We start from the raw sequence: 22494 nt of genomic DNA on the forward strand, positions 1-22494 counted from the left end.
ATTCTATTTTATGGAGATTATGTACACTGTTTGTATGCAGTTGAACGGCTGTGTCAGCAATGGGTGAACCTTAAAATAGAAGGTATGTATTGATACTTTTGGAGTATTCCTTTGTACAAACAAACCCTAGCACCGGACATTAGCCTCGGAAACGGCAGATGTCCCTGAATATTCAGGTTATGCTGCCACCTAGCGTTTACTGTGGAACACTGAACAAACGATTTGTGCTGCACAAACAACGACAAAAATAATAAGTAGTTGTTTCTTTTTAAAATTCACTATTTAATAACCTTTGAACGTCGCTCTGTTTGGCGATATTACACCAGATATTTTCTTACCCGGACTCTAGTCTGGCTGAACCTATAAAATCAGTCACGTGACTTACAGTCGGATGTTAGCGACCAGAGCGGAAACCAGCTCTGAGAATTAGCGTAAACATGGCGTCCCTGGTGAGGCGCGAAGACCGAGGGATGGGACCAGTCCTGCACTTAAAATCCCTCTTAAAGCCTTATCCGCTTTTAGTAGCGTTGTGTTTGATGGTGCTGCCTGTGTCGGCCAAGCGGGAAAACCTGAAAGTAATCACAGACGGAAACTGGGAGGAGATTTTAACGGGCGAGTGGATGATCGAGTTGTGAGTTTCCTTCAGCACAAGTTAGTTAGCGGTTAGCAAACTGTCGCTGGTGCACTGACAGCACCTCAGTGCCCACTGATCAGCAGGCTGTGGGTCACTCTAGGGCCAGCTAACAGCATGAAGCCTATTATCGACATGTTTACATCCAGATTTTTCAGTTAGATGCAGAACGGTGAGAGATGTAGCATCCGTGAGGATAAATGAGAAGAATGTGTTGATGCTTCTTCCCGACTGAACATCTTTAACATCAAAAATGCGCATTTTTAAATAGATCTGTTTCAGTGATCTGAACACAGAGCTAAACCTGATCCGAATGAAAAAACCCTGTGGTTGAGCCCCTCGTAGCCCCTCTCTGATGGTCCCATCAGAGAGAGCAGTTTGAGTTGCTTTTATTGGAGGATATGAGTTGAGAGAAAGAGAGAGATAAAGAGATAAATAAATAATTAGCAAATTTAGAAACATTTATTCTCTCCATGATTTCATTCAAATTCTGAGTGTTGTGCTTCTGAGTGAAGCTTTTTTAGCATAGTGAAAAATGTGTTTTAGCTTTACTTAAAGGGACATTCTGGTGAAAATGAAGAATATAACCGTTGCTAAATCTGTTGTAAACATGCTTACTCATCTTCTACAGCAGTGCCCTAATAGTCGATAGATAGAGATTTTATAGGTTAAGCACTAGGAAAACCACCTTCTGATGATGTGTTTTGAAGGTGGAAGGACACTGTTGAAAAAGTACTCCTGTGGGGTGGATATCATATATTTGTATTTTTAGCCTCTATGTCAGTGTACATATGTGAATTGCTTATCATGCTGGGAGGATACTGTAGTGTGTGATGTATTTGCGTAATGCATGCTGGGTACTGTAGTGAGAGAACATTGATAGACATAAAGCATTCCTCAAAATTGTGAGTTCTGTCAAACCTGCGGGGTGAGGGATGTAATGCTGCATTCATGAATATTACCTAACATGACAAACAACATATTAATCCTAGTTTTAGGCTGAAATGCCCCTTTAAAGCCTGGAAATACCAATAGAAATGACTTAAAAGCTTTATACCACAGTAGCAACCTGACTTAACCTCTTAGCTACAATATCTGTTTCATATTGTACTCCATGCTGATGTAAAACGCTTAAGGCTGAATATTTAAAATGGAGTCTGAAACTACAGTGCAGCAAAATGCAGTTTTGCATTGAAATGCTTTTGCTCGGTTGTTTGTCTGTAAGCTTAGTGTTTTTTTTGTGCACGTTCCAGTTTTGCTCCATGGTGTCCAGCCTGCCAGCAGCTTCAGCCAGTGTGGAATGAGTTTTCAGAGTGGGGGGAGGACTTGGGGGTCAACATAGCTAAAGTGGATGTCACAGAGCAGCCTGGTATGTTCTGCCCAACTCATCTTCTGCTTGTTGTAAGTATATGAGTGTCTGAAAGAGGTTCCAGATTAACTAATGTGCATTCTCTGTCTTTTTGCAGGACTGAGTGGCAGATTCATTATAACAGCACTGCCGACCATTTACCAGTGAGTCTACACTGCGTGTGCCGACTTCTTAAATAAAAGGAGAACTGAAAGAAGAGCAGTTGCCAACATGCAGAACAATTTTGAAGTCTTGAACTGAGAATAGATTACTGAGTGCATGTAGCATGCATAGCACTGTCTTTCTTTGTGCTTGAACGTGAGCACGGGTGTATGCGTGTAGGTTCTAGTTTCAGTTCCAGTTCCTGTCTGTGAGCTGTTATTAATCTCACTGAGGTTAATGCTGCAGTGACTCACACAGTCTGGAGTATTAAAGCAGTGTATGCATGCATGCTGCCTCTGTGTAAGACTTTATTAATACTGTTATCTTCTTTTGTCCTTCTGTGTGTATTAGCTGCAAAGATGGAGTTTTTCGGCGGTACCAGGGCGCACGCACCAAAGATGACTTCCTGAGCTTCATTGATGAGAAGAAATGGCAGAGCATCGAACCACTGTCCTCCTGGTTTGGTCCCTCCTCTTTTCTGTGAGTGCCCGTTTTAATGTCTGTGAGTGAGTGCGCTTAATGGAGGTTATTGGTTTCTTTTTGGTTCATATCAGGATGTGTGGGCTTATAATTATAGCATTGTGGAGGGGGGGAGGTATTGTGGGTGCTTTGGGCATGCATGGGTATACATGACACACTCTCACACACGCGCACACACACGCTCTCCTTTCTAGGGGTGTACTGTTCATAATTTTTATGTCCGGTTCCAATTTCTTCACAGAAACATTGGCAACATTTATTTATTTACCTGACGTTGGCTATGTGGACTAAATAAACATATGAAATGCATTAGCACATCTCTGGTGCTTTTATGTGCCATAGATGCGCCATAAATAACTTTGTTTACTCTTCAATGGGCTATTTTAAATTCATAATTGAAAATGTTTGCTTATTTAAATAACATGAATCAAATAAAGTGCAACATCAAAAGTAAGAGGCCACTGGCTGTTTAGCTCAATGAGTCATGTATAATTATGCTGTGGCATTTAGTTATAGGTGTAACAGCAGCATTCAAATACAGTGTGAGCGCACTTGCCTGCCTCACGTTATTTACGTCAATATAGTGAGTCACAGTGAATGAATAATTAAGTATGCTAAGAGCATATAGATGATGATGATGAATCATTGATAAGACTGGGTAGTAATGTAAACGGTTATGAAAATCCTGGAAAAGTCATGGAATATAGAAATTTGTTTTTCCAGGCCTGGAAAAGTCATGGAATTTTCTGGACTTCCACCCATGCAGTTCGTCATCTCATCACATGTAAAGCACTAAAGAGTCTAGATGGCAAAAAGCACCGAGACCCTTGACTAATGTATCTGCATGTGGGCTAGCTTTACTAACACGTTGTTAAAGTGAGTCTCGGCTAGCTGAGGTGTAACACTCCGGATATGTGCGCTGTGGAACATGTTTTGACATTCGAACACTGGAGAAGATGAATTAACAAGCGAAAACCTGATTTGTACTACGCATGTGCAGGAGCACTGTAAGCGATAGCAGAAATGACGTACCTTTGCTGCGCAAATTGGGTCTCCGGTTCCAGTCAGGTAGTGACAGCTGTGGACGATGAGCACCAAGTTACAAAAATTCGGAGGTGCAGAACCACGCGCTGCGATATCGCACAGGGCCAGTACACAGGGTCGGAGGCGCTGTGATTGTGTCATTTCCGACATACTTTTTATGTGTTCAAAATGAATGAATTTGAAGGGAGATTTACTGAGCAGGATCGCCTCTACAGGTGCTTGTGTGATAGCTTTATTAAACTACATGACCGAGAAAACTGCAGCGATGGAAACGTTACTGTAAACAGTAACATGTTCGCTTCAGGTTTGCGCGCCGTCTGTGGAGTCTTGCTGTCCACCTAATCTTGATGTGTGCACATGCCCAACGTGCCTGTGTTAAGTGTTATGATAAGGCACTAAACCACTCTTTACCAACGAAACCGATGAATGTGTTTGCACATGAGAGTATGGGATGCTGGAGGAGTCAAAATATATAGGCTCTGAAATTGTGGAGCATTGATGTATTGAGCAAAATGAGAGATTAGTTTTCTGAGGTCAGAGTGTTAAACCTGGTGCAAAAATCTGTACATGGGTCAGATTTCAATTTCACTCATAGTCATTCCATTTAAACCATTTAAAACAAGCCATTTTGGACAACTGTACGCTTCCAACATTGTGTGAACGGTTTGGGGAAGGCCCTTTTCTGTTCCAGCATGACTGTGCACAAAGCAACCTCCATAAAGGCATGGCTGGGTGAGTCTGGTGTGGAAGAACTTGACTGGCCTGCACAGAACCCTGATCTCAACCCCATCGAACATCTTTGGGATGAACTAAAACAGAGACTGCAAGCCAGGCCCTCTCATCCAACATCAGTGTCTGACCTCACAAATGCTCTTCTGGATGAATGGGCAATAATTCCCTCAGACACTCTCCAAAACCTTGTAGAAAGCTTCCCAGAAGAGTGGAAGCTGTTATAGCTGCAAAGGGGGAACCAACTTCATATTGATGCCTATAGATTTAGAATGGGATGTCATGAAACTCCTGTAAGTGTAATGTGTAGGTGCCCCAATACATTGCCCAGCACTATGTGAAATGTTTGGCATGGAAATGTATTTTATGTCATGGAAAAATCGTTTGAATTCATGGAATTCTACTGCTTAAAAAGTGTATGAACTCTGTGTAAAGGTTGTGTTTGGATTGAATGATTTTATGTTCTGCTTTCAGGATGAATATGATGTCTGCTCTCTTTAAGCTCTCCATGTTTATAAGGGTAAGAATTTTCTTCTCATGTCAGACATTTCTAAGGTGAATTACATTTCAAATTTAATAATGATGTTTTTTAAGGGACAATGCTTCCACGTGTTTCCCTAAGCCTGTCTTGATGTCAAGAAAATTATGCATGCTATCCCATATTAGATTGAGTTCTAGTGTATTATGTCATAATTTGACAGACTTGTGCTCTAAACTGTTCTTTTGATTTGTCTGTACTGCGGTGTGAATGTTGAACGTGAACTCTAATAACATTGTGGTGTTGTTGCAGCAATGCCATAACTACCTGACAGAGCAAGTGGGGATTCCAGTGTGGGGCTCGTATGTGATTTTTGCATTGGCAACACTTTTCTCTGGCCTTGCTCTAGGACTGGTAAGAACACACACAAACACAATGTTAAATGCAAGATGCATGTACACTTGTACTATAAGTAACTCCACCTCTGACTTGCTTTCATTTTGTATTTCTTTTTCAGGTGCTGGTGTTCATTGCTGATTTTGTTTTCCCATCGCGTCGCTTTTCTTCTCCAGCTTACTATCAGAGTGAGTGTGCTATTTTTTCTGTGAAGATCTGCTCATGTGAAGTTATTTTGCAGCTTGTTATGGGAAAAGTGTGGTCCTACGGCAAACGCTGGTTTTTGAATTGGCATTCATTTTGCCATGGATAGTAATGGATTAAAAAACTTTGAAACTGTCAGTTTTGCTACCAAACAAGCATGTTAGCTTTAAATACAATACGACTGCAGAACATTTGGTGAGCTTTAAAACTGTAAAGATTTAAATATAATTAAACCACAATACTGTTTTATTGTGTCGCCACCTAAAGCAAAATGGTGCAGTGCTACTCTATGTTTTTCCAAACTGCTGAGAAAAATTGATACGTTTTACAAAATGACAGACAGTGATGAATGTTTTTGATTAGGTAAGTTAAAGGCATCACTACACTGTGAATGTTTAACTTGCATGTATGAAATGCACCACTACCTAGCTGAGGTTTATGATGGTGTCATACAAGAGACAGGATTTGTAGAAATGCTCATTAAAATTGTGTTTCTGTCTTTTACTGTAATGTACCGCACGTTCTATTAACCTACATTTTGAACATGAACAGCAGGGGGCGATCTGACCACTTTCCTTCTGTGCAAAGCCATGCTTTGGGAGATTCTTCAATTAGGAGCACTTTTGACTTTATTTTGAACAGTTTCCAAGCACTCAATGGCAGAATTTGTGAATTTAATCACAATTGTACCAATGTTTAATTATGCTGTTATACTCTAGTTTTCATTATGATAATAAGTGTTGATAATGAAAGTGTTGAAGATAATGACAGTTATAGAGAAAAAGTTGGCCAAGTCTTGAGCTATGTCACAAATCTAGCACTTCTGTATAGCAAGAAAAAAAAAGTTGCCCTACTTGAAGAAGCATCACTCTTTACAGTTCTAGTCTTTACTCATTGACTTAAGATCTTCTGGCTTGCAGCACTAACAGTGATGTGATGATGAAAGATAAGCTCCTTGATGACTTAAAGCTATACTCTACATTGTGTTATGTGTTTATAAATATGTGTTTTCACATGGCATCCGAGTGGTCAGTTTTATGTATCTGTACTTGTGTTCGAGTAGAGAAACATGCCGTGGAGCAGGCACGTCTTCTGCAGCAGTTGGAGGAAGAGCAGGAGGCAGATGGAGAGGAAGAGGAGGAGGATGAAGACGAGTATGGTGGGAGAGAGGAGGAGTGGCGGAGAAGAGCTGCAGCAGAGGATGCTGTGAGGAGGAGAGCAGTGGGAGGAGGAGAGGAGGAGGACACCTAGAGGCCTAGAGAAGAACTGTGGACTACAACAGCACACAGACCAAACTGCTACAAAACGCACACCCATGCCACCATGGCATCACTCACGGGCCTCCTGATGACATCGCTGGTGATGTCATTGCTGTCTCACTGTGTGCTTATCCTAAACCACTCCCCTCCATTCCCCACCTTCCTTTTCTATGGAGTAAGAGAGAAAGACAGAAGGGAGGGCGGGCTGAAGGGAGAGAGAGAGACAGGTAGGGGCCAGGACATGGAGAGTGTTGAGATTTATGATTGTAAAATGAAACGTTTGGCTTTTACTGCCCGTCTAACCTTGCAGCGAACTAACTGCTATCTGCTAATGTATAACCGTTGAGTGTGACATGAGTGTAGAGGACCACTGGGTGAGCGAGCACAGTAAAGCTTTACATGTGTTGTTTGGATTCAAGGCTGTTTTTGTGCTTTTTGTATTGTTATTTTATTAACTGAGTTACTTTTGAATCTGGTACTTTTTTGAATCAGTTATGCTCAACTGAAATTTGTATTACATTGGTAGTTGCTGTATCAGTTATTCTAAAAGGACAACATTTTCCAGACATTTTTGTCAGTCTAATTTTGCTGATTTTATGTATATGTGTGTGCATTTTATGTGTGAGTGTCTGATGGCTGTGTTGAGACCCACTGGTCCATTAGACCATTGGTTCTTAACTCCAGTGGTAGGGACCCACTGCCCTGCACTGCTTCATCTATTCTCTGCCCGAGCACACCTAATTCAGTTCATAAAGGGCTTCATAATTATCTTAAGGGGTTGGATTAGGCGTGCTGGAGCATGGAATAATTGACACTGTGCAGGGCAATGAGCCCCCGAGGACTGGGGGCATGAGACTATAGCTGTGTGAGGTGTAAATCTCAGCATTTTGATCAGAACACGGTGCGCAGGGTGCTAAGTTCAGGCATTAGCCTGCTGTTCTGCAGGAAGGCTCTCATTGTAGTGTGATTTTCCAAATAAAGCAAAGTTTGCTGCTTACCCAACAAAGTAATACAGAATCTTTTTGGTTAGTTTAAACAATAATTTATGCCTATAAGGACAGTTCCAACAGATTTAAAGTGCTTCTTCAGAAACTATTTCCTTTTACAGAACACATATATAGGCACATTCAGACACCACCTTCACATTCTCTCTTTTCATTTAGTTGGCAGTGTGTGTGTGTGCACACGTGAGATACTAATTGATATTGCACAGTGATGATTTTTTTTTCTTTGTTCCTCTTGACAATTTTTTGAGGTCTCTTAAATTCTTGGGCTAGTGTTTATAGATGTTACAGGTATTTATACTTGCTGCTGATTCTGAACTAAATTCAGCTCAAGGTTTTGACTGAGCCAACACAATTCCAAACACAATTCCCTACCTTCTCTTCAAATAAATTCTAGATGAACGCTACTCAGTTAATAAACGCAGCCAAATCACAATCTGTCCCTGCACTACAAAATGTTTTAGCATCGATTCATTAGTAGTTTCATTAGTAGTCAATAGTTTCATCTTTAATTTAAACCTGATTGCTGCATACATCATAAATCGTGCCACCAGATGTCACTGTATGTGAACTGAGATTAATTTTAAACCTGCCATAGACATATTTTAGCTGATGTTTAAAGAAAAGCGACTATAATTTAAGCACATTTTTAGCTCAGATCATTACTTAGGCCATGGTGTTATGCACACATTAGTCTGGCTTTTAAGACAGGCAGTTATTATTACTTACATAAATGTACCTTACAGAACTTTGAAAGATAAAGTATTAACCCCTGAGTTATCGTGTTTCCTAACGTATTAATTTCTCTGTGGTGATATGTGTCAGTTAGCCTAATCAGACTGATGAACTTCATAAGGTGAATTCAATCAGTCAACTGAATTGTTTAGTTTCATGTTGGCTAATAACCTTAAAAAAACATGGTCAGTTCCTCTGAACGTTTTGTAGCTTTTATTTGATATATCTGAAGAAAAGGTTACTTAAAAAATAAAGAATATTATATACAGTTTATCCTATAGAGCTTTTAGGAATAATTCCCGTTGCTGTGTCACACCTATAAAATACCCTGTTGATTGTAGACATAAATAAACTATAGGAAGTGTAGCTAAACTGCTGATAAGCTAATGACAGAAGAATAACCCAGCTGTGTTTTAAAGGGTTATTTTTGCTGATGTGGAGTGTAGGTCAAACAGTTTCCCAACAGTGTTGCCATTCTCTCACGTGTCTAATGTTACTGCTTCAGCCCAGGGGAGATAGCAGTAACTGTGCCTTCTGTCTTTGTTTTCTTTATCTATAAAGAATAGAGATGAGTCTATAAGCCTTTCAGTAGCACTCTATTCTGCTCTGCCCTCTCGATTCTTCTCACTTAATGCCTGCACTGTTAGTCTGATCAAAGTGTATCTGTCAAAAAATGCAGCAACTTTTAATTAAGTTACACAATGATACATTTAAATCTTAAATAAATGAAAAAAAATCCAAACAAAATACAACTGAGAATAAAAAGTGTTGGAATTTGTAGATTAAATTTTGGGACAATTGGACATGAACATATGAAGTATTATTGAGTATGAAGAAAAACAATGAAACCATGTTTAGTAAATTTCCTCACTAGTAAGTCAGTATATGATATGAGACAGATTAAGATTCTCTTTTCTTTATCCCTAAAATGCAACACCCCCTAACTCACTCCTGTTTTTGAGTTGGGTATAACTTTGTCCAGTAATGTAACCAGTATAAAGTCTAAATATATGCTTTCTTCACCTCCACATGACAAAGCCTCCATGTATAAATTGAATACTGGTGCACAGTGAATTAAATAAAGTCAGTGTGCAACAAAAGGCAAAAAACAAAAAATGGCTTTTTTCTTCATTCTCTTGTTTTCAAACTGGAATGTGCAGAGCAGCCATGAGCACATTGTGGGCATCTTCAGCCAGTCCATCAAGACAACGCTTCAGTGTTTAATACACAGTGACAAAGGAAAGTGGACCTGCTGCCAGAGATCCCAGAACAGGGATGAGACCAAGCCAGTGTTCTGCTCCTGCTTCTAAAACTCCAACAGTGCTGCCAAAGAGCAACTTAACAACCAGATCTTGGTTTATTTCTGCATACAAAGGAGACTTCATCACTGCTTTCAGCTCATCTACTGACTTTCCTGATCTGTCAGAGAGCCTCTGCAAGGAGGCAGGATCAACACTGAAGGCATTGCAGTATCTTTTAAGCTCTACCACCAAAATCATCACATCTACAATGATTGAAACAGCTGCATTCGCTATAGGGATGGGAACAGCTGCAACACCAGCAGACAGCAGAGCCAACTTCCATATATCTTTGTGCAGTGCCTTTTTCTTTCTCTCATTGATCTCCAGAGTGATGTTTGGAAGGGCCAGCATCAGCACATGTTTCTTGTGCTGGCGAAGTTCCATCTCCATGGTCATTTCAAGACGGTTGAAATCATAGAGAGCAAGATCAAAGCATGAAATCAGGAAGACCACAGGAGAATCTACGCCAATCTTTTCCAGCCCTAGGATGAAAACAAATGTTCATTTTAAAACACTGATTATAAAACAGTATAGTATGCAATATACAATATAACAACAAATAGCTCAAATTATTATTCTTATTATTACTCACTATGTATTATTACTTTAATTTTTAAAAATAAAATGATACAATGTAATACATTAATTATTTATAAGTAAACCTTCAATGCAGTCTTTTCGGATACGATCCAGTGTCTTTTGCTCATTAAATATTTTCTTCTTCTTTCTTTTCTCAGCAGAAATGTTGCTGTCAATCTTTGAGCGAATAAAGTAGAACTTCTTGTTCATTTTCACTATCTCTGCTGCTAAGTTGGCGTGGCATTCTCTGAAGCGATCTGATGCGATGATGATGAAAAAATCATAGCATTCAAATTCAACCTGTTTAAGATATTGATCAGCTTTGAAGTTGGGTGTTCCAATGCCAGGGAGATCCCATATTTTGACATTTGGGTATTTTGGATGTGGGTAAGATGTGGGAAACGTAGTGGTCTCTACAACATCAGTTTCTGCAGAGCCCTCCTCCTCATCCCCCATTCCCCTGAAAGCATTGATGAAGGTGGATTTTCCAGAGCCGGACTCTCCTGTTACAGCAATGTTCAGCTCCACACGGTCTTGCTGTTCAAAATAATCCTTAATCTTGCTGACAACTGATGGCAGATCTTCATGGGTCAGTGTTTCTTTAATGTCTTCAATGGTAATAATCTCAAACATCTTGTGTATAAACTCATCCATCTATAAAATAAAACACATTGTACTTCTTTTAGTGCAAAACTCAGAGTTAAATCATACAGATCATCTCATGCTTCAGTTCTTTCTTCACCTCCACATGACAAAGCCTCCATGTATAAATCGAATACTGGTACAAACTGAATTAAAATAAAGTCAGTGTGTACCAAAAGGCAAAAACAAAAGACACAGACAGTGTTCTGCTGCTGCTTCTAAAGCCCCAACAGTGCTGCCAGCCAGCAACCCGATGACCAGATCGTTGTTTATTTCTGCATACAAAGGAGACTTCATTACTGCTTTCAGCTCATATACTGACTTTCCTGATCTGTCAGAGAGCCTCTGCAAGGAGGCAGTATCAACACTGAAGGCATTGTAGTATTTTTTAAGTTCTACCACCAAAATTATCACATCTACAGTGATTGAAAGAGCTGCATTCGCTATAGGGATGGGAACAGCTGCAACACCAGCAGACAGCAGAGCCAACCTCCATATATTTTTCTGCAGTGCCTTTTTCTTTCTCTCACTGGGCCACATTCACCAACCGATCTTAAGAAGAAATTTCTTCTTAAAGCCCACTTATGCAGTTTTGATTATGATTGTCAGTCTCCAGTGTTTTCTTATTTGGGATTTGTTCTTAAGTAAGAACAGAATCTACACACTCAAGAGCACAAATTAGTGAATGGTTCTGCACTTTAAGAACACATAATAACTCTGATGTAGACTTTTTCTTAGGACCTTTTTCAAGAACACATTAAAGAACAAACTTAGGAAGATATTGGAGAATGAGGCCCAATGACCTCCAGAGTGAAGTTTGGAAGGGCCAGGATCAGCACACGTTTCTTGTGCTGGGGAAGTTACATTACCATGGTCTCTTCAAGATGGTTGAAATCATAGCAAGCAAGATCAAAGCTTAAGATCAGGAAGACAGCAGGAGAGTCTACACCAATCTTTTCCAGCCCTAGGATAAAAACAAATGTTCATTTCAAAGCATCCATTATAATAGATGTATCTAATAGTAATGAATAGACTGAAATAATCATTATTTTCATATCGGTGTATTTGCTGTTACTTATTACTTATTATTACTTTTTTTTTAATAAGATGATGTAATTTAATATACTACTTGTTGATAAGTAAACCTTCAATGCAGTCTTTTCGGATAGCATCCAGTGTCTTTTGCTCATTAAATATTTTCTTCTTCTTTCTTTTCTCAGCAGAAATGTTGATATCGATTTTTGAGCGAATAAAGTAGAACTTCTTGTTCATTTTCACTATCTCTGCTGCTAAATTGGCGTGGCATTCTCTGAAGCGATCTGATGCGATGATGATGAAAAAATCATAGTGTTCAAATTCAACCTGTTTAAGATATTGATCAGCTTTGAAGTTGGGTGTTCCGATGCCAGGGAGATCCCACAATTTGACATTTGGGTATTTTGGATGTGGGTAAGGTGTGGGAAACGTAGCAGTCTCTACAACACCTGTTTGTGCAGAGCCCTCCTCCTCATCCCCCATTCCCCTGAAAGCATTGATGAAGGTGGACTTTCCAGATCCAGTCTCTCCTGTTACAGCAATGTTCAGTTCTACAAGGTCTTGCTGAGCAAAATAATCATCGATCTTGCTGACAGCTGATGGAAGATCTTCATGGGTCAGTGTTTCTTTAATGTCTTCAACAGTAACAACGTCAAAGTCCTCACCTATAAAATCATCCATCTATAAAATAAGACATATTGCACTTATTTTAATGTAAAATTCATGGTCAAATAGATAATCTCATGCAAATGTGAATACATTAGCTGCAAGTAACATAAAACCTATCATATTGACCAGAAATTCTAAGATTTCACCATCACTACATTAAGGTTTAGCTGAGTGTTTTTCCTGAATTCAGTGATCACACTAGTTGGTGGGAACACACTATCTAAACTCAAATGCAGATTAAATATGTTGAACCTTGGTGCTTAGAAGTGGTGTGCTTTGAATCTTCTGAATTTGAATCTTCTGAATTTTCTCCATTTTTTCTATCACTCTGGTGCAAGTTAATGTTTATACTGTCTGTTCACAAAACTGTGACCTTATGAATGGATGAATGAAAAAGATTTCCATCTTGTGATAAACCATTTGGTGTATTCTTTTCTTTAAGGTAGTCTTTGACACATTGATGCCTCCATACTGAAAAGTGTTTTTTTGGACTCCTGTGGCCTTCACTTGGTCTCATCATCAACATGGTATCTCCACACTTTTGACTTGGGCCCAATCCCATTTCACCCCTTGTCCCAATTTTTGTTGAGATAGAGGGGTAGCGTGAAGTGTTAGGGCTACGTGGCCCTCCAAACGGAGATTTTTCAGAGGCACAGTCGGAGTGTTATCAGACAAAAAGAAAAACCGGTAAGATGGCTGCGCGAGCGACCAACGAAACCCACAGTATTTTCTCCGTTAAAAAATTACAATAACTATCGTATTATCTTAGTTTAATGTCATTTCAATGTATTATGGTCACTTTCTTTATAACAAGCATAAAAAATCGCTAATAGCATGCTAATGTTTCGGTAGCTAGGTAGCTAACTTCCTGTTCTACCTTAAATAGTCCAGCAGTATTTTGACACCTGAAGCGCCAGAATGTAACTGCTTCACCATTTAAGGTGGAACGGGAAAATTCCAACAAGAAGCTGGCGAATATCTGACTTCAGCTTCGTATCACCAAAGAATTAGCGGTGGGCGATAATAAATAATTGTCTTAAACCCCTCTTTGAAGGCATGTGATGCCCTAAATGTAGCTAAAGCCCAACAGTGAGGTTGCTGAACCTTTCCCTTCTCTGCTATCACTGAAGACGGGCCGGGTCGCCTACAGAACAGCGCTACTAGCCTGTTAATGAAGCAGTGTATTATTATTTTTTTTTTTAATTTGAGGGTTGTCCCATTTCGTAGGGCAAACTTTCAATGATTACCCCTTGTAACTCAGTTCAAAGGGATTAGGGTGACACTCGAAAACAAGGGGTAGGGGTAAAAAGAAGAAATGGGATTGGGCCTTGGTCTTGACTAGTCATAGTCATGGATTTGTCTTTGACTTGACAAAGGTGGTATTGACTACCAGTCTTGACTACTACTACTATTGCTGGGCTCACCACTGCTTTACTGTGTTTACTTAGTGCAAATCAACTCTAAATAGCAATAGACTTTTTGCTATCTCTCTTGTAGGTAAACCAGTTATACAATGACACATCTGGCCAATTACTTTTGGACTTTTTTGGACTATGTATAATAGGGTCTGTGATTCCTGTATGGATCACATTATACAAAGCCCATTCCAAAAAGCTTGAGACAGTTAAGACACGCTGCTGTATTACATGCAGAATGTGACTTGACACTGTCTTGCTGAAACAAGCAGGGATGTCCCTGAAAAAGACGTCATCCAGATGGCAGCATATGTTGTATCAAAATGTGTAAGCATTAATGAAGCCTTAACAGAATTACAAGTTACTCATGTCATTGGCACTAACACACCCCTATACCATGACAGATGCTGGCACTTAAACTTTGCGCTGGTACAATTGGGATGGTCCTTTTCCTCTTTGTCCCAGAGAACAAAACGTCCAATATTTCTGAAAACAATCCATCTCCGATTCAGCAGTGCTGAAATATGTTTATTGACCAGGGTTTTCTGAAGTATTCCCAAGCCTATGTGGTTATATTAATTACAGAGATATGTGGGTTTTTAATCAAGTGCCATCTGAAGAATTAAAGGCCAGGGGCATACAACATTGATTTCTGGCCTTGCCCATTACACACAGAGATTTTAATAATGTTATGGACTGTAGATGGTGAAATCCTAAAATTCATGTGTTGAGAAGTGTTCTTTTTAAACTGTTGGTCTATTCACTCACAAAGTTTTTTGCAAAGTGGTGACTGAAGCTTTTGTAAGTGCTCCTTTTATACCCAATTATGATAACATCACCTGTAACTTATTTACCTGTGTACCGGTGGAAAGTCCCAACTTTTTTGTGGAATGTGTTTCAGGCATTTAAAATATTATCTCTTCTTTGTGCTGTTTTCAATTAAATACCTGTAAAAGACCTATTGTCCTAACTTTTTTGGAATTGAGTGTGTAGATGTAAATATTGTCAAATTAAAGCTGATGTTCTGTGCTTTAATCTCATATTCATTGTTTTGTTTTAAACCCAGTGAGCTGGAGAAAATAAACAACAATGACAACAACCAATTTCCAATGATATATGGTACATTTTTGTTCATATTAAAATGCTAGTGAAACTGCTGCAGTACACAGAGGCAAATGAATAAGGAGTGGTAAAATAAGAACATTTCCTTTTTTAAGCACATTTTGATGTGTAGATGCAGTCAGGGGACTGTCATGAGCAAAGGTGGGTAACTACAGTGCTGTGAAAAAGAATTTCTTCTATTTTTGCATATTTGTCACACTTGAATGTTTCAGATCATCAAACTTCTTTTAATATTAGACAGTGATAACCCAAGTAAACACAAAATGCTGTCTTTAAATGATGACTTTATTTATTGAAGGAAAAATGCTGTTAAGCCCTACTTGGCCCAATGTAAAAAAGTAACTGCCTCTTTAGCTACTAAATCAACCAGTTAATCAAATTCAATTGACTTCAGTTCAGTTTCATCAGCCACACCCAGGCATGACTATTGCCAGACCTGTTGAATCTAAACATCACTGAAATACAACCTGTTTGGCAACCTTGAAGCAGGCTAGAAGGTCTCAAAAAGCAGCACATGATGCCACGTTCTAAAGAGATTCCAATACAGATGTGAAACAAAGTCACTGAAATCTATCAGTCTGGAAAGGGTTACAAAGCCATTGCTAAGGCTCTGGGACTTCAAACCACAGGGAGATCCATTATCCACAAATAGAGAAAACCTGGAACAGTGGTAAATCTTCCCATGAGTGGCGAGCCTACACCAAGAGCACCTTGATGACTCATCCAGTAGGTTATAAAAAACTCAGACAAACATCTAATGAACTGCAGGCCTCACTTCTCCCAGTTAAGGTCAATGTACACAAGTCTATAATAAGAAAGACACTGGGCAAAAATAGCTTCCAAAGGAGGGTTGCAAGGCGCAAACCACTGCTGACCAAAAAGAACAAAAAAGCTCATCTTACATTTGCCAAAAAAACATCTAGATGACCCCTAAGACTTCTGGGATAATATCCTGTGCAGTCTGATTAGTCAAAGGTGGAACGTTTTGGAAGACATGTGTCTTGTTACTTCTGGTGTAAAGCTAACACCGTATTCCACCATAAGAACATCATACCAACAGTCGAACATGGTGGTGGTAGTGTGATGGTCTTGGGCTGTTTCGCTTCTGCAGGACCTGGAGGACTTGTCATAACTGAAGGAACCATGAACTCTGCTCTCTATCAGAAAATCCTGAAGGAGAATGTCTGCGTGTCTGTTAATGGCCTAAAGCTCAAGTGCAGTTGGGTTTTGCAGCAGGACAATAATCCAAAGCACACAAGCAAGTCCACCTCTGAATGGCTAAAAAGAAACAAAAGTAAGGTTTTGGAGTGGCTGAGTCAAAGACCTGATTTGAATCCCACTGAGATGCTGTGGCAACTTAAACAAGCAGATCATGTTTGAAAACCCTCCAATGTCGCTGAATTAAAAGAATTCTGCAAAGAAGGGTGAAAATTCCTCCACAGCAAGCAGGAGACGATATTTATCATCTCCGATAAAAGGGTTTATTTTCTATAGATACATGTTTCAATAAACGGGAACACCACCCAACAGCAAGTTTTAGTTTGGACTGTTGTTCATTGGATGCGTGTGAAGGAACATTCTACCCGCCCAAGCAGGTGACTAAGAAATAGGTTCTCCGATAGTCACTATAAGCACTGTATGTACATTCCTATTCAGAGACATGTAGTCAGGTGAAATTTTCATGAATGTGTACTTTCCTAAGTATTTTTAAATAATACTTTTAATTCTACTCAAATATTGTCAGAAAAGTAGTCTACTTTTTACATTGCACTTTAGTCATTAAATGGGAACTCCCTTCTTGCAAAATTACTTAATCATTCAATGGTTTAGATGTAAACAAAATCATTCAGAGTGGTTCGGTGTGAAATGCCCCTTTCTAGAGAAATTTACTAAGTCAAAATTTTTCTCTGTTATAGTACTAGGAACTTGACGTCTGAAGCATTTAATGGCTCTAAAAGCTACATCCCATTAAGTTATTACACAAAATGGTTATAAATGTGTTGCTTGATACCTGAGACATTGTTTTGTGATAGTTTTGTTATAGAGCTTTGGCCTAAAACATATTTGAATACAAACTAGTACTCCAGGATTACTTTCGTGTTTCCACACTGAATTAAACAAAGTCAGTGTGCACCAAAAGGCAAAAACAAAAAATGGCCTTTTTCTTCATTCCCTTGTTTTCAAACTGGAGTTTGCAGAGCAGCCATGAGCACATTGTGGGCACCTTTAGCCAGCCTGTTAAGACAAGTCCTCAATGTAAAATACACAGTGACAAAGGAAAGTGAGCCAGAGATCCAGTTTCTGCAGAGCCCTTCTCTTCATCCCCCATTCCTCTGAAAGCATTGATGAAGGATTTTCCAGAGCCGGACTCTCCTGTCACAGCAATGTTCAGTTCTACACGGTCTTGCTGTTCAAAATAATCCTTAATCTTGCTGACAACTGATGGCAGATCTTCATGGGTCAGTCTTTAATTTCTTCAACAGTAATAAAGTCAAAGTCCTCATCTATAAAATCATCCATCTATAAAACAAAACACATTGTACCTATTTTAGTGTAAAACTCAGAGTCAAATCATATAGAACATCATATGCAATGATGTATACATTAGCTGCAAGTAACATAAAACCTAGCATATCGACCAGGAGTTCTAAAATTTCTCCTCTGTGCAATTAACTCTAGAGATCATGCATCAACACTACATTAAGTTTCAGCTGGATTGTTTTTCCCAGTGATCATACTAGTTGGTGGGAACACACTATCTAAACCCAAATGCAGATTAAATATTTTGAATCCTGCATAGAAGTGGTGTGCTTTGAATCCTCTGAATTTTAATCTTCTGAATAATGGATCATGTTATACAAACCAAATTCCAAAAATGTTGAGATTTCAGAGAGTTTAGACAAGTTACTGTAATACATGCAGAATGTGACTTGGCACTGTCTTGCTGAAAAAAGCAGGGATGTCCCTGAAAAAGACATCATCTAGATGGCAAAATATGCTGCTCCAAAATGTGTATGCATAAATGGTGCCTTAATAGATTAACAAGTTACTCATGCCACCGGCACTAACACACCCCTATACCATGACAGAAGCTGTCACCTAAACTTTGTGCTGGTAACAATTTGGACGGTGCTCTTCCTCTTTGTCCCAGAGAACACAAGGTCCAATTATTTCCAAAAACAATTTGAAAGGTTTACTCGTCAGACCACAGCACGTTTCGCCTTTGCGTGAGTCCATCTCAGATGAGCTTTAGTCCAGAGTCGACATTGTTTCTGGATGTTACATTTGTAGATGCAGCGCTGACGTGCTTACTGATTAGGATATTCTGAAGCATTCCCAACCGTATGTGGTTATATTCATTACAGAGACATGTGTTTTGTAAGGCATTGCCATCTGAACAATTAAAGGCCAGGGGCATACAATATTGATTTTTGGCCTCATCCATTACCCACAGAGATTTCTCTGGGTTCTCTGCATCTTTTAATGATGTCATGGACTGTATATGGTGAGATCCTTAAATTCTTGATTTCTTAAACTTTTAGACTATTCGCTCCCAAAGTTTTTTGCAAAGTGTTTTTTTTTGTGGAATGTGTTGCAGGCATCAATTTTGAAATTGGCGTATATTTACAAAAATCAATAAAGTTGATCAGGTAAAATATTAAATCTCTCTTCTTTGTGCTGTTTTCAATTGAATACCTGTAAAAGACCTGTTGTCCTAACTTTTTTGTTATTGGGTGTGTATATGTAAATGTTGTTGAATTAAAGCTGATGTTCTGCACTTTAATCTCAAACTCATTGTTTTATTTCAAACCCAGTGAGCTCGAGAACATAAACAACAGCAACATTTCCAATGATGTACTGTACATTTTTTCAGATTAAAATGCTAGTGAAACTGCTGAAGACAGATACGACATGTAGATGCAGTCATGAACAAAGGTGGATAATAACTTGGTACATTCCTACTCAGTTACAGGTATTTAAGTGAAATTTTCATGAATGTGTACTTTCCTAAGTATTTTAAATAATACCTTTACTTCTACTCAAATATTGTGAGAAGAATAATCTGCTACTTAAATTACACTTTAGTCATTAACACTGTAGTTCATGTTTTGTGTGTTTATTTTAATCGTTCCTTTGGTGAAGTCATCTGTTCTCTCCCTGGTCAGGTTTATAGTTTGATTTCAGACCAAGAATGCTTCAAAAAGAGAAGAATGGAGTTTAACAAACTTCAGTTTACTGGATGTACTGTAAATACTGGAAGGGCCACTTCAGCTCTGTAAGTTAATCTGTTTCTGTATTTTGTATTTTATAATTACAGCATTGTGGGGGGGTTGGGGAGGTATTGTGGATGCTTTGGGTATGCATGGATATGCATGATGACACACTCTCACACACGCACACACACACACACACACACACACACACACACACACACACACATACACTTTTCTAGGGGCATACTGTTCATAATTTTTTATGGCCGGTTCCGATTTCTTCACAGAAACATTGGCTGTTTATTTATTTATTTATCTGCCGTTAGCTGTGTGGAATAAATAAACATATGAAATGCATTAGCACATCTCTGGTGCTTTTATGTGCCATAGATGCGCCATAAATAACTTTGTTTACTCTTCAGTGGGCTATTTTAAATTCATAATTGAAAATTGTTTACTTATTTAAATAACATGAATCAAATAAAGTGCAGCATCAAAAGTAAGAGGCCACTGGCTGTTTAGCTCAATGAGTCATGTATAATTATGCTGTGACATTTAGTTATAGGTGTAACAGCAGCATTCAAATACAGTGTGAGCGCACTTGCCTGCCTCACGTTATTTACGTCAATATAGTGAGTCACAGTGAATGAATAATTAAGTATGCTAAGAGCATATAGACGATGATGATGAATCATTGATAAGACTGGGTAGTAATGTAAATGGTTATGAAAATCCTGGAAAAGTCATGGAATATAGAAGTTCGGTTTTCCAGGCCTGGAAAAGTCATGGAATTTTCTGGACTTCCACCCATGCAGTTCGTCATCTCATCACATGTAAAGCACTGAAGAGTCTAGATGGCAAAAAGCACCGAGACCCTTGACTAATGTATCTGCACGTGGGCTAGCTTTACTAACACGTTGTTAAAGTGAATCTCGGCTAGCTGAGGTGTAACACTCCGGATATGTGCGCTGTGGAACATGTTTTGACATTCGAACACTGGAGAAGATGAATTAACAAGCGAAAACCTGATTTGTACTACGCATGTGCAGGAACAGTGTAAGCGATAGCAGAAATGACGTACCTTTGCTGCGCAAATTGGGTCTCCAGTTCCAGTCAGGTAGTGACAGCTGTGGGCGATGAGCACCAAGTTACAAAAATTCGGAGGTGCAGAACCACGCGCTGCGATATCGCACAGGGCCAGTACACAGTTTTGGAGGCGCTGTGATTGTGTCATTTCTGACATACGTTTTATGTGTTCAAAATGAATGAATTTGAAGGGAGATTTACTGAGCAGGATCGCCTCTACAGGTGCTTGTGTGATAGCTTTATTAAACTATATCACCGAGAAAACTGCAGCGATGGAAACGTTACTGTAAACAGTAACATGTTCGCTTCAGGTTTGCGCGCCGTCTGCGGTCTTGCTGTCCACCTAATCTTGATGTGTGCGCATGCCCGACGTGCCTGTGTTAAGTGTTATGATAAGGCACTAAACCACTCTTTACCAACGAAACCGATGAATGTGTTTGCACATGCTGGAGGAGTCAAAATATATAGGCTCTAAAATTATGGAGCATTGATGTATTGAGCAAAATGACAAATTAGTTCTCTGAGGTGTTAAACCTGGTGCAAAAATCTGTACATGGGTCAGATTTCGATTTCACTCGCAGTCATTCCATTTAAACCATTTAAAACAAGCCATTTTGGACAATTGTATGCTTCCAACTCTGTGTGAATAGTTTGGGTAAGGCCCTTTTTTTGTTCCTGCATGACTGTGCCCAAGTGCACAAAGCAACCTCCATAAAGGCATCGCTGAATGAGTTTTGTGTGGAAGAACTTGACTGGCCTGAGCAGAGCCCTGACCTTAACCCCATCGAACATCTTTGGGATGAACTACCTACAACAGCACACAGACCAAACTGCTACAAAGTGCACGTCCATGCCACCATGGCATCACTCACGGGCCTCCTGATGACATCGCTTTTACTGCCCGCCTGACCTTGCAGTGAACTAACTGCTATCTGCTAATGTATAAACGTTGAGTGTGACATGAGCGTAGAGGACCACTGTGTGAGCGAGCACAGTAAAGCTTTACATGTGTTGTTTGGATTCAAGGCTGTTTTTGTGCTTTTTGTATTGTTATTTTACTAACTGAGTTACTTTTGAATCTGGTACTTTTTTGAATCAGTTATGCTCAACTGAAATTTGTATTACATTGGTAGTTGCTGTATCAGTTATTCTTAAAGGATAACATTTTCCAGACATTTTTGTCAGTCTAATTTTGCTGATTTTTATGTATATGTGTGTGCATTTTATGTGTGAGTGTCTGATGGCTGTGTTGAGACCCACTGGTCCATTAGACCATTGGCTCTTAACTCCAGTGGTAGGGACCCACTGCCCTGCACGGCGTCGTCTGTTCTGTGTCCAAGCACACCTAATTCAGTTCATAAAGGGCTTCATAATTATCTTAAGGGGTTGGATTAGGCGTGCTGGAGCATGGAACACTTGACACTGTGCAGGGCAGTGAGCCCCCCAGGACTGGGGGCATTAGACTACAGCTGTGTGAGGTGTAAACCTCAGCATTTTGATCAGAACACGGTGCGCAGGGTGCTAAGCTCAGGCATTAGCCTGCTGTTCTGCAGGAAGGCTCTCACTGTAGTGTGATTTTCCAAATAAAGCGAAGTTTGCTGCTCACCCAAGAAAGTAATACAGAATCTTTTATTGTTAGGCATAAAGTATTTAAACTATAAGGACAGTTCCAACAGATTTAAAGACAAATATAGCCACACTCGGACACCACATTCACATTCTCTCTTTTCATTAGGATGACATAGTGTGTGCACACGTGAGATGCTAAGCAACTACTGTTGTAAACTTTAATAATCTGACTGAAGATTGTAAAACAAGGTACAATAAGCCTCCACACAAAACAAACACAAACCCCAAAACAACTGCAAGGCATTTTATAGAATCATTGCACAGTGATGATTTTTTTTCTAATGTTTATAGATATTTTAGGTATTTATACTTGCTGCTGATTCTCAGTGTAA

At 39.3% G+C, this 22494-nt stretch overlaps 2 protein-coding genes and 1 pseudogene across 2 annotated transcripts; 1 reads left to right on the top strand and 2 right to left on the bottom strand.

Moving 5' to 3' along the window:
* The first annotated feature begins 419 nt into the window (after nucleotides 1-419).
* On the top strand, nucleotides 420-7728 carry tmx1 (thioredoxin-related transmembrane protein 1). The gene is made up of 8 exons (XM_036574619.1): nucleotides 420-631; nucleotides 1885-2000; nucleotides 2098-2143; nucleotides 2493-2621; nucleotides 4869-4914; nucleotides 5185-5286; nucleotides 5390-5456; nucleotides 6536-7728. Exons 1-8 carry the CDS (start codon nucleotides 438-440, stop codon nucleotides 6721-6723), a joined length of 888 nt encoding a protein of 295 aa, XP_036430512.1. The 5' UTR covers nucleotides 420-437; the 3' UTR covers nucleotides 6724-7728.
* A 1962-nt stretch (nucleotides 7729-9690) lies between these two features.
* On the bottom strand, nucleotides 9691-11004 carry LOC118809959 (interferon-inducible GTPase 5-like). Its single transcript, XM_036573476.1, has 2 exons — nucleotides 10434-11004; nucleotides 9691-10253 (listed from the first exon to the last, which is right to left on the bottom strand). The coding sequence occupies exons 1-2, from the start codon at nucleotides 11002-11004 to the stop codon at nucleotides 9691-9693; spliced, it is 1134 nt and encodes a 377-aa protein (XP_036429369.1).
* Nucleotides 11005-11154: 150 nt separating this feature from the next.
* Nucleotides 11155-12708, bottom strand: LOC118810062 (annotated as a pseudogene).
* Between the last annotated feature and the right edge of the window lie 9786 nt (nucleotides 12709-22494).

The sequence above is a fragment of the Colossoma macropomum genome, unplaced genomic scaffold (genome assembly GCF_904425465.1).
Source record: "Colossoma macropomum unplaced genomic scaffold, Colossoma_macropomum, whole genome shotgun sequence".
Taxonomy (NCBI): Eukaryota; Metazoa; Chordata; class Actinopteri; order Characiformes; family Serrasalmidae; genus Colossoma; species Colossoma macropomum.

Coding starts and splice junctions, on each gene's coding strand:
- tmx1 (XM_036574619.1), top strand. CDS start 438: ATGGCGTCCCTGGTGAGGCGCGAAGACCGAGGGATGGGACCAGTCCTG. Junction 2,622..4,868: donor TTTGGTCCCTCCTCTTTTCT/GTGAGTGCCCGT, acceptor TTCTGCTTTCAG/GATGAATATGATGTCTGCTC. Junction 5,457..6,535: donor TTCTCCAGCTTACTATCAGA/GTGAGTGTGCTA, acceptor GTGTTCGAGTAG/AGAAACATGCCGTGGAGCAG.
- LOC118809959 (XM_036573476.1), bottom strand. CDS start 11,004: ATGGATGAGTTTATACACAAGATGTTTGAGATTATTACCATTGAAGAC. Junction 10,254..10,433: donor CCGAAAAGACTGCATTGAAG/GTTTACTTATAA, acceptor TTTTCATCCTAG/GGCTGGAAAAGATTGGCGTA.